This window comes from Bos taurus, chromosome 3, assembly GCF_002263795.3.
Source record: "Bos taurus isolate L1 Dominette 01449 registration number 42190680 breed Hereford chromosome 3, ARS-UCD2.0, whole genome shotgun sequence".
Classification (NCBI taxonomy): Eukaryota; Metazoa; Chordata; class Mammalia; order Artiodactyla; family Bovidae; genus Bos; species Bos taurus.
Genome location: NC_037330.1, coordinates 11,525,100 through 11,536,966, shown reverse-complemented (window position 1 = coordinate 11,536,966; position 11,867 = coordinate 11,525,100). Strand labels below are relative to the sequence as shown.

General features: G+C 34.9%; 1 protein-coding gene across 1 annotated transcript; it reads left to right on the top strand.

Annotated features, from left to right (window-relative positions):
* The first annotated feature begins 10,686 nt into the window (after positions 1-10,686).
* On the top strand, positions 10,687-11,628 carry OR10K1C (olfactory receptor family 10 subfamily K member 1C). Its single transcript, NM_001389933.1, has one exon. It carries the CDS (start codon positions 10,687-10,689, stop codon positions 11,626-11,628), a length of 942 nt encoding a protein of 313 aa, NP_001376862.1.
* Positions 11,629-11,867: the final 239 nt, after the last annotated feature.

Here is an 11,867-nt window from a genome sequence, read left to right as displayed (position 1 = left end):
ACACTCTTTGATATAAACTGTAGCAAAATTTTTTTTGATTGACTTCCTTATAGTAATGAAAATAATAAAAAGAAAAATAAACAAATGGGACCTAATTAAGCTTAAAAGCTCCACAGAGCAAAGAACCATAAGCAAGTGAAAAGACAAACTACAAATTGTGAGAAAATATTTGCAAATGATGCAACTAACAAGGGCTTAATTTTTTAAAAATACAAACAGTTCACATAGCTCAATATCAAATACAAAACAAACAAACAAATAAAAAGCAACCAAATCAAAAAATAAACAGAACCTAAACAGACATTTCTCCAAAGGAGACCTGCAAATGGCCAATAGGCACATGAAAAAAAATGCTCAACATTTCTATTTATTAGAGACATGCAAATTAAAACTACAATATCAGCTCGTAGCAGTCAGAATGACCATCATCAAAATGTCTACAAATAAAAAATGTAAGAGAGAGTGTGGAGAAAAGGGAACTCTCCTACACTGATGGTAATGTAAATAGGTGCAGACATTATGGAGAACAGTATGGAGATTCCTTAAAGAAAAGAAAAAAAAAAACTAAATAAAGAGTTACCATCAGTTCAGTTCAGTTCAGTCGCTCAGTCATGTCCGACTCTTTGTGACCCCATGAATCACAGCACACCAGGCCTCCTTGTCCATCACCAATTCCCGGAGTTCACTGAGACTCACGTCCATCGAGTCAGTGATGCCATCCAGCCATCTCATCCTCTGTCGTCCCCTTCTCCTCCTGCCTTCAATATTTCCCAGCATCAGGGTCTTTTCCAAGGAGTCAACTCTTCAGATGAGGTGGCCAAAGTACTGCAGTTTCACTTCAGCATCATTCCCTCCAAAGAAATCCCAGGGCTGATCTCCTTCAGAATGGACTGGTTGGATCTCCTTGCAGTCCAAGGGACTCTCAAGAGTCTTCTCCAACACCACAGTTCAAAAGCATCAATTCTTCAGTGCTCAACCTTCTTCACAGTCCAACTCTCACATCCATACATGACCACAGGTAAAACCATAGCCTTGACTAGATGGACCTTTGTTGGCAAAGTAATGTCTCTGCTTTTGAATATGCTATCTAGGTTGGTCATAACTTTCCTTCCAAGGAGTAAGTGTCTTTTAATTTCATGGCTGCAGTCGCCATCTGCAGTGATTTTGGAGCCCCCAAAAATAAAGTCTGACACTGTTTCCACTGTTTCCCCATCTATTTCCCATGACGTGATGGGACCAGATTCCATGATCTTCGTTTTCTGAATGTTGATCTTTAAGCCAACTTTTTCACTCTCCACTTTCACTTTCATCAAGAGGCCTTTTAGTTCCTCTTCACTTTCTGCCATAAGGGTGGTGTCATCTGCATATCTGAGGTTATTGAGATTTCTCCCGGCAATCTTGATTCCAGCTTGTGTTTCTTCCAGCCCAGCGTTTCTCATGATGTACTCTGCATAGAAGTTAAATAAGCAGGGTGATAATATACAGCCTTGATGAACTCCTTTTCCTATTTGGAACCAGTCTGTTGTTCCATGTCCAGTTCTAACTGTTGCTTCCTGACCTGCATACAGATGTCTCAAGAGGCAGGATATGTTCTAGCAATCCCACTCCTGAGCATATATTTAGAAAGGACAAAAACTAATTCAAAAAGATGTATGCACCCCAAAGTTCATAGCAATATGAACTATTTACAATAGCCAAAACATGGAAGCAACCTAAATATCCATCAACAGATGAGTGCATATCAAAGATGTGGTATGCATATACACAATGGAATACTGTTGTTGTTTAGCTGCAAATTTGTATCTGACTCTTTGCCATCCCATGGACTATAGCCCACCAGGTTCCTCTGTCCATGGGATTTTATAGGCAAAACTGGCGTGCGTTGCCAGTTTCTTCTTCAGGAGATCTTCCCGACCCAGGGATTGAACTTACATCTCCTACTTCGTAGGTGGATTCTTTATTACTGAGCCACCTGGAAAGCCCTACAATGGAATACATCTTTGCCATAAAAAATAATGAAATAATGACATTTGGAGCAACATGGATGCGCCTAGAGATTATCATACTAAGTAAAGTAAATCAGAGAGAGAAAGACACTTATCATATGATATCACTCATGTGTGGAATCTAACTGAAAAAAATGATATAAATGAACTTATTTACAAAACAGACTCACAGATTTCAAAAACAAACTTATGGTTACCAAAGGGAAATGCAGGGGGTAAGTGGGGCAGTGGAGGAGCTTGGCATTAACATACATACACTGCTGAATATAAAACAGATAATCAATAAGGACCTACTGTATGGCACAGGGAGCTCTACTAAATATTCTGTAATAAACTATATGGGAAAAGAATCTGAAAAAGAATAAATGTGTGTATTTGCTGTACACCTGAAACTAACACAACTTTGTATATCAGCTATACTGCAATAAAAAAGAATATATTAAAAAAAAAGAAAGTAAAAGATAAGATAATTTTTAGTCATCAGAATTTATCAATGAGGATTCTAAAGGGCTTTCTTAAAATTGAAATAAAATGGTTGGCAACCAAAAACCTGGGTTCTACTTGAAGCAATACAAAGTTCTGGAAATGGCAAACATTTCAGTAAATATAAAAGCTATTTTTTAATATAAAGTTTTTTAATGCCAGCCAAATATGTAAAGAATAAAATGAAATACAAAGTGGCAATATAATATGAGAGTTATAATGTTTAGAAATACAATATATGATAAATAGCATACAACTCAAAAGGAGAAATGAATGTAGAGCATTGTAAAAGGAATCTTATATATGTAAAGTACACTGACTTTACATTATGTTTTGAAGACTTGCTATGATAAACTACATATTTTAGGGGAAAAAAAAACAAAAATTAAACAAAGATATTGCTAAGGAAAAAATTTAAAAGATGAAACAGAATGCTAAAAACTTTCTGTTAACCAAATGAAAGTCAAGAAAAAAAGAACACATGGAACAAAGATCAAATAGAACAACTAGATATCAGAAAGCAGCATGATACACTTAAACTCAAAAATGAAATAAAATGTGTCAATTATCAATTATCTAAACACATCAATTAAAAAACAGAGATGAACAGACTTTGATTTAAAAAAGTAAGGTTTCAATTATATGTTTTCTTCAAGAAAACCATTTGAAATATAAATGTTCATATAACTGCAGTAGTTCAGAGAAGAAGCATAAAAATTCTAATAATTAGAAAGCCAAGGGACTATTTTAACATCAGACAAACTGTATTTCAGCATTAAGAATACTACAGAAGTAAAGGCTGACCACTTTTTAGTGATGAAAAAGTGAGAACAATTCTAATGGTTAAAATGAATATACATACTTATAAGAAAGATTCAAATTCCAGGAAGAAAAAAGTGATGACAAAAAAAAGCAGACAATTCCAAAATTGCAGATAAAGATTTCAAATGCATTTTTTCTGTAATTGATTTAAAAAAGTAGAAAAGAAGTTAATAAAAGTTATATGGCCTAAACAATAACACCAAACATCATATAATTCATATTTATAAAACATCACATACAACAAAACATTATTTTTCTTTCAAAGCCTATTTGCATAGGCAGAACACTTCCTGGGCCATTAAACACATAATTTAAGTGATTTCTCAACTCAGAATAAATCAAGGATGTCTACTTTTGTACCTTCAGTTCAGTGTTTTACTGAGAGTACTAGCCAATGCAATACAGTAAGAAAAACAAATAAAAGGCAATCATGTTAGAAAATTAGTAAAACTATTCACCAAAAAATGTGGTTATTTAAATAGGAAATCCAAAGCAATCAAAGTAAAAAGCTAGTAAAATTTTTAGTTAAAAAAAAAAACCTGGTAAGTGAATTTAGTGAGGTTGTAATATATGCAAAGAATACAAGGTCATAAGCTGATACATGAAACAGAACTGTATTTCTTCACAATACCAGCAAAAAAGTGGAAACTTATATTTATTACAATAGCAATATATCAATAAAATGTCATCAAAATCATGAAATACGTAGGCATGGTAAATACTAAAAAAAAAAAAAAAAAAATTACTGAAGAAAACCAAAGGAGACAGAAATAAATGTAAAATTATAATATGACTGTAAATTGAGAAACTCAAAATTGTTAACAGGGCAGTTAACATCAATTAGATTTATTGTTAAACACAAGTACAATATAAACCCCAGCATGCTTTTCTCTAGAAATTGACAAGTTGATTCTAAAATTTATATGGCAATTCAAACCACATAGAATAACCAAAATAATTTAGAATACATAAAATATTTACTATATACAAGCACAATTTAGAAATAGATGTCTCAGATTTCAATGCATACTGTATCACAATGTTGACCAACTGGTACTGTCACAAAAGAGAATTGGCATAAATGACAGAGATCAAGAAGTACAAATTTCCAGTAACAAAAGAAATGAGTCATGGGATGAAATATACAGCATAGGGAATGTAGTTATTTATACTGTAATATTTTTGTATGATGACAGTAACTAGACATAATATAGTGACTTTTTTGTATTGTATAGAAATACCAACTAACTATGCTGTACATCTAGAACTAATGTAATGGTTCAATTTTACTTCAATTAAAGAGATATGTAGACACTGGAAGAAAATCATCAAAATGGTAATAATGGTTACCTCTGGGGTAGTAAGGAATATGAGTGATTGTTAATCTTCAATTTATGCTTTTATATTAAAAATGAAAAAGTATAGACACATAAGTAATGTAACAGAATGTACACAATGGAAATAGTACTATAAATATGAGGTCAATACATTTTCAATGAAGTTGTGAAGGAATTTAAATGAGGACTGAAAAGTTATTTCAACATACAATACAAGGAAATATTGAATATGCATAAAAATGTCAAAACATACATTTCAAAATAAAGCATAGGAGATAGTCTGTGGCTTGAAGTAGACATATATTAGACAAGATAAAGCAAAATACTAGGAAAAATAATGATAATTTAGACTATATCAATATTAAAAACATCTGCAAATCTGCAATTACATAAAGTTGATGATTGGACAACTCTGTGAATACATTAAAAACCACTGAACTGTACACTTCAAAAGTGTATATTTTATGGTATGAAAACTATATTTTATTAAAACTGTCAAAAAAAGGCATGATTTTATTTGCAAAGCAGAAACAGAGATGCAGAAGTAGAGAACAAGCATACGGATACCAAGGGGGGATAGGCGATGGGATGAATTGGGAGAATGGGATTGACGTATAATTCTCTTGATACCACATATAAAATAGATAACTAATGAGAACCTACTGTATAGCACATGGAACTCTAATCCATGCCCTGTGGTGACCTAAATGGGAAGGAAACCCCCAAAACAGGGAATATACAAGGGCTTCCCTGGTGGCTCAGATGGTAAAGAATCCACCGGCAATACAGGAGACCTGGCTTTGATCCCTGGGCTGGGACAATCCTCTGGAGAAGGGAATGGATACCCACTCCAGTATTTTTGCCTGGAGAATTACATGAACAGAAGAGTATGGCAGGTTACAGTCCATGGGGTCACAAAGAGTTGGACATAACTGAGCGACTAACACACATATATGAATAGCTGATTCACTTTGCTGTACAGCAGAAACTGACATAGAAGTGTAAAGCTGTGTCTGATTAAAAAAAAAAAGGCATGATTAATAAAATAGAAAAATAAACCATATAGTAAGGAGTAAATATTTGCAAAATATATATCTAATAAAGGACTTGTATTGAGATCTCAATGTCTGAATACAAAGACAAAAAAGAAAAACAAAAAAAAATTAACACATAGTAAAACATTTGAATACATACTTCACAAAGCAAGATGTACAAATAGCCAAAAGCACATGAAAAATGATCAACATAATTAATATTCAAGAAAAACGCATGATAAAAGTGAAGTAAAAGATCACATTTAAGAAATTTAAAAGACTGACTACACTAAGAGTTGGCTGGAATGTGAAAACACTGATATAGGCATATATTGCTGATGGGAATTAATTATGATACCTCTTTGAAAATAAACAACTTTATTTATAGTTGTTTATAAACAACTGAAAAGCCTTTCTAGTCATGGGTACTCACCAAACATAAATGAACATATATGTCTACATGAGGACACAGAAACTAATATTCACAGGTGTTTTCCTCCTATTAGCCTCAAACTGGAAATAATCTAAATGTCTTTCAACAGGTCAACAGGTGAATAAATTGCGATGATTAATAAATGGGATACTTTAACCAACAACCATGTTAATTAACAAAAAATGGAATACTGTTATTAAACAGCATGTCTCCAAAACGTGGTAGGTGAACAAAATGAGACAAAATTGAGTAATCTTCTTGTTTCCATTTATATTAAATTTTAGAAAAGAGCAAACTCTATCAACAGAAAGCAAGGTTACTATTTCTCTTGTGCCAGGACTCAGTGAAACGGACCACAAAAAATAGAAGGAAACTCTTTTGGGTTGAAGAAATGTTCTGTAACCTTGTGGTGGTTGTTGCTTGGATATATGCATTTGTCAAAACTCATTAAACTATAGATTTAAATTGGGAAAATTTATTTTATGATGTTATTAAGTTAAACTTACAGAAAGTTAATATAATTATTTTTTATCCATGCATATCATTTATTTTAAACTTTAAGCTTTATTTGTAAGATAGCATAATGCTCAATTAAATACAAAACTGCTTGTTAAAAATTTAGATTTTTGTGGATCATCCCAATACTCTTGACTAGAATTTTTATGAACAAGAATATGAAAAGATGAATTTGTAATTAAGCCCTCCTTTGATTCTTATAAACAATAAATTTTAGAATTGCTGGATAAATATGCTAATATTCTGATTTAAAATTCTATGAAAAATGTCCACTTGGTCTTCAGCATTATAGATCAGATTGCAGTGATTTTCTCTCTCTCTCTCTCTCTCTTTTTTTTTTTTCAGAATCCATCACAGACAGACTGAACATCCAATTCTGATGTGGGCTAATTATGTTCATGGCTGCTGCTCCCCAGTTTCCTCACTAAGGGTATCTTTGAGAAACTGGCAACATTTTTTTTTTTTTTAGCATAAGTTTGACTTCTAATTAACCTTAAGGAAAAGTCTTCAGGGCAGTAGTAGTTCAGGCCTCAGGAGTCCAGTGATCATAGTGCATGCTTCTAATAATCATATCCCATGTGGTTCTAAGAATTGTATGAACCAGAACTTCTCAAGATTGTGACTTTGGCTGGACAAACAGGTTCCTGCTAGATAGAGGAGATTACTTCTCTTGACATAGAGGAGAGTTTCTGTCTGAAGGCAGATTCACTCTCTTTTGCTGTTATTTTCTTGGGTTCTGGTCTCTGGCTTAAGAATCTCCTTTCCTAAGGGATTCCAGATACTGAATAGCTGCTTCTGTCTGAGTTGAAATGAGGAGAGCATTGTAGGTACTTACTCAAGAGGGGGAATACTGATATAGTTAGTCTGGGGCTTTGTGGGGTCTAGATCTTGGGGAGGGGTAGTGCTTATGACCTCCTCCACTGCAATTCAGGCAAGTGGCAGGGTTAAGAAGGAGAACCAGGGTCTGCTTTTAACTGAGGTACTAAGAGTGATTGAGCATGGTCTGTATAGTTTTCTAAATTTTTCTTGATGATTACTCTGGATCATTTTTGTTCTCACTAGATTTTCCTTCTTTCTTTCCCACTTCCTTCTTTGTTTCTTTCCTTCCTTTCTCTCCCTCTCTCTTTTCTCTCTCTTCCTCTTTCTTTCATTTCTTCCTCTCTCTTTTCCTTTCTTTTGTTTTTTAGTATGACTGACTTATGGATCAAATGAAATAACACTTATCAAATCTCAAGTTCTCTTTCTTCTGTCTATTCATGGATGTATGATTTTAGCTATAATTGAAAATTGAAACTTTAATTTCATTTTAGTAAGGCAAATTCAGGATGTTCATGTGTACTTAAGAATATAAAAATTCACTTCTTTGCTATCAGAGACTGTCTATAATTTCTCTCAGTTAATTGACTGATACTTTCCCTAAAGATAAATATTTGAATATCTTAAAAGTATTGCATCTAAAAAATATATAGATTTTCTCTCTTTCGAGGTACACACTATCCTCAAATATAGAATCACTATTTAAATCTAAACTACATAAAATCCCTGTGGAGTATCTAAGGGCTTAGAAAAATAAAGGTGGGGAAGTGTCATCTCCAAGGATCATAACCTGAATTCCATCCATAGGCTCTAGAATATTATAAGGGGACTTGCAGAGTCATCTACCTGGAGGATCTTGGAATCTGTGAGTTGAAAAGTCTGGTAAGGGTCAGTACTCAACTGCTAGCCTAAGTAAAATCTCCTTCTGTGTAATATCATGCAAGGAGCCTCTGCTTAAGTATATTCTATGCACTCTGTTTATTACAGTTATTGCCCTGTTCTCTTTAATTTTAAAATAAAGAGACTGAATATCCAAGAACTTTGCCCAAAGTCACACAAAGCTAGACTGGAAATATAGATCTCATTCCAAATTAAGAGATCTTTTACCTTAATCTTATAGCCAGCAGGTATTTGGCCTGATGATCTTTTTATTCTTATGCTTGTATATCTTTCTATCCCTAGTACTGATATAACACACTGTGGTGGTCTTTGATGTCTTCTTGAGGAGAGGGGCCTTCTTCTCAGATACACTGTGCCAGTGAGTCTCCATATACCATGAAAAGGCAAATATATCAATCACATAACTCATTTAGATTATGGGATTATACTAACAGTATATAAAAACCCACTTAACTGAAATCAGTTGCCTTCATGAATCTGAAGGACAAGTAGTCCAGATTATTTTTTTTGGTGGGGGGGGGGGCGGGGCGCGGATAGTGGGTCAATAACAGGCATTATTTCAGAATCAAGTCATTCTAACTTCTGGGGTCTACTTATGATTCATAATGGGGACTAGACATAGATTAGTTGAAAGGAGATCCAGAAAGATCTTGGGAAAGTGATATGACAAGGATAAATAATGATCACCATTGAGATTCCCTCAGTGTCTAGATGGAAATTCATTTGTAAAGGTAGAAGCATTCTATAGGGAAACTGTCTCATTACTTTGTGTTTCTTGATACAGAAAGCATATAATTAATATACACGTATATATGTATATAATGGGGATAAACATAGTATACACATTCTTTATACTTATATATAACAGAAATATTTTTTTGGTTACAGGATGAAAAAATTTCTATTATTTGTATTAAAGAGCTTTAAAACAAGTGTACGTGAGTATTCTAATACTAACTTCAAATGAATAATTATACCTACTAAGCTTAGGACCAGTTTCTAGTAATTAAGAATGAACAAAACTTATTACCTTCAAATTCTAGCAATACATACAATGAACTTCAGAAATTTCCAATTATTTAACTTGGGGTCTTTGCTATTGACTAGGAAAATGCGGAAAAAAAAATGGTAGCAGATGCAAATAATTCTTCAATAAAAAGTGATATAAAATGATACAAATACACTGAAAAGTATATAAATAAGCACTAGACACAACCAATACATGCTAGGTGATTTTGCATCCAAAGAATACCTTCTTACTTCTTAGGCTTGGTCAGTGGGAAACACACCTGGGAAAAACTTTCTGATATAAGACCTAAAAGTGACTTTACAAATAACCCTTTCTAGCAGTTTTTAAAGTGTGTTTAGTAGCAGATCATTTAAAAGGAATCTTATTGACATACCAATATATAAAAGATATAACCTATGATTTATGTCAGGGGTTAAAATTGGGAAACTGCTCAATTTTCCCATTCTCTCTCACACTCTGTAACAAGTTCTTGGCCATTTTTGCAACATTCTATTTTTCTGTGTTTCTTTGAGGCACCTATAATGGGCTTTCCAGGTGGCACTGGTGGTAAAGGAACCCGCCTGCCAGTGCAGGAGATATAAGAGATATGGGTTCGATCCCTGGGTTGAGAGGATTCCCTGGAGAAGGGCATGGCAACCCACTCAAATATTCTTGCCTGAAGAATCCATGGACAGAGAAGCCTGGGGTCTACAGTCCATAGGGTCTCAAAGAGTTGGACATGACTGAAGTGAATTAGAACAATCATGCGCGTAATAGGAAAAGTGGAGTGTTGCAAAATGCCACAGTTAATGAGTCTGTCTATTTTTTAAACCAACTTAGTGACTCTCCTTTTCCTGAAAAAGAATATTTTCTTAAACTAATGTTATCTGTTCCATCCTTGGCTCATGCTGTCTGAACACTACTCATTCTTTATTCCATACTCTGATCAAGTTCAGATAGCTGAAGTTAACCATCCATATTTTTCACTTTTGGAGAGTTGGCTTCTTTGGGCTTGTAGTGAGCAAAAAAACTGCAATAATTTGTAATTAAGACACACAGAAAAAATATCAGGTAATTCCTATTCCTTCCTTTAAGAGATAACATGTTTATAGCCTTGGGAAAAGTCTGCTCATAGATTGTCAATTATTCTGTTCCATATTTAGCCCTAATTCTTATTTTGGAAGACTATTTTGGAGGGAATGAATGAGTTCCATCAAACATCTGGAGATGCCTGCCACCTGCAGACTTTGTGCTGAGTTCCCCATGCCTTTCTCCATCCCTGGATCCTGGCCTGTGGCTCTGGCTCTGGCTCTCCTGTATAGCAGTGACCATGGAGTGGGCCAATGAGACCTTAGTGGCAGAGTTTGTCTTCCTCAGCTTCTCATCTCTGGGTGGGCTGCAGCGGCTGCTATTTGCTGTCTTCCTGCTTGTGTACTTGTTCATGCTGGGCACCAACGCCATAATTGTTTCTACCATTGTGCTGGACAGAGCCCTCCACACCCCCATGTACTTCTTCCTTGGTGTCCTCTCCTGCTCTGAGACTTGTTACACCTTCGTCATTGTACCCAAGATGCTGGTTGACCTGCTGGCCCATAAGAAGTCCATCTCCTTCCTGGGCTGTGCCATCCAGATGTTTTCCTTCCTCTTTCTAGGTTGCTCTCACTCGTTTCTGCTGGCAGCCATGGGTTATGATCGCTATGTAGCCATCTGTGACCCTCTGCGCTACACACTGCTCATGGGGCATGGAGTGTGCATGGGACTAGTGGCTGCTGCTTGTGCCTGTGGCTTTATTGTCGCACAGATCATCACATCCTTGGTATTTCACCTGCCCTTTCACTCCTCCAACCAACTACACCACTTCTTCTGTGACATCTTTCCTGTCCTCAAGCTGGCATCTCATTACTCTTACCTCAGTCAGTTGGTTGTATTTGTGCTTGGTGTGTTTGTCTTGATTATTCCCCTGTTACTTATCCTGGTCTCCTACATCCGAATCATCTCTGCTATTCTAAAAATCCCATCCTCTGTTGGAAGATACAAAACCTTCTCTACATGTGCCTCTCATCTCATTGTGATAACTGTTCATTATGGTTGTGCTTCTTTCATCTACTTAAGGCCCAAATCCAATTACTCTTCAAGTCAAGACACCCTAATATCTGTGTTTTATACCATCCTCACACCATTGTTCAACCCAATGATTTACAGCCTGAGAAATAAGGAATTCAAATCAGCTCTTCAAAGAACAATGACCCAAACTTCATGTCTTGTTAATTAAAGAGCCAAGTTTTCACTATTCAGTTAATTGTATGCCTTTTATGTGACAGGTAATATGTGCACTTTCACAGAGTTTCTCAACTGAGTGTAGAACACACTACCATAAGAATGTTTTGCATATTAGAAGAATGAAGCTCAGAGAAGTTAAGATGTTTTGACTTTCTACCATCAGTGATACTCTAAGAGGTCTGTGCAGATGAGGGAAAGAATCACTCAGTTAAAGAACAAATTTCATTATAT

What these genes read in the sequence shown, in the direction of transcription:
- OR10K1C (NM_001389933.1), top strand. Translation starts at nt 10,687, where the DNA reads ATGGAGTGGGCCAATGAGACCTTAGTGGCAGAGTTTGTCTTCCTCAGC.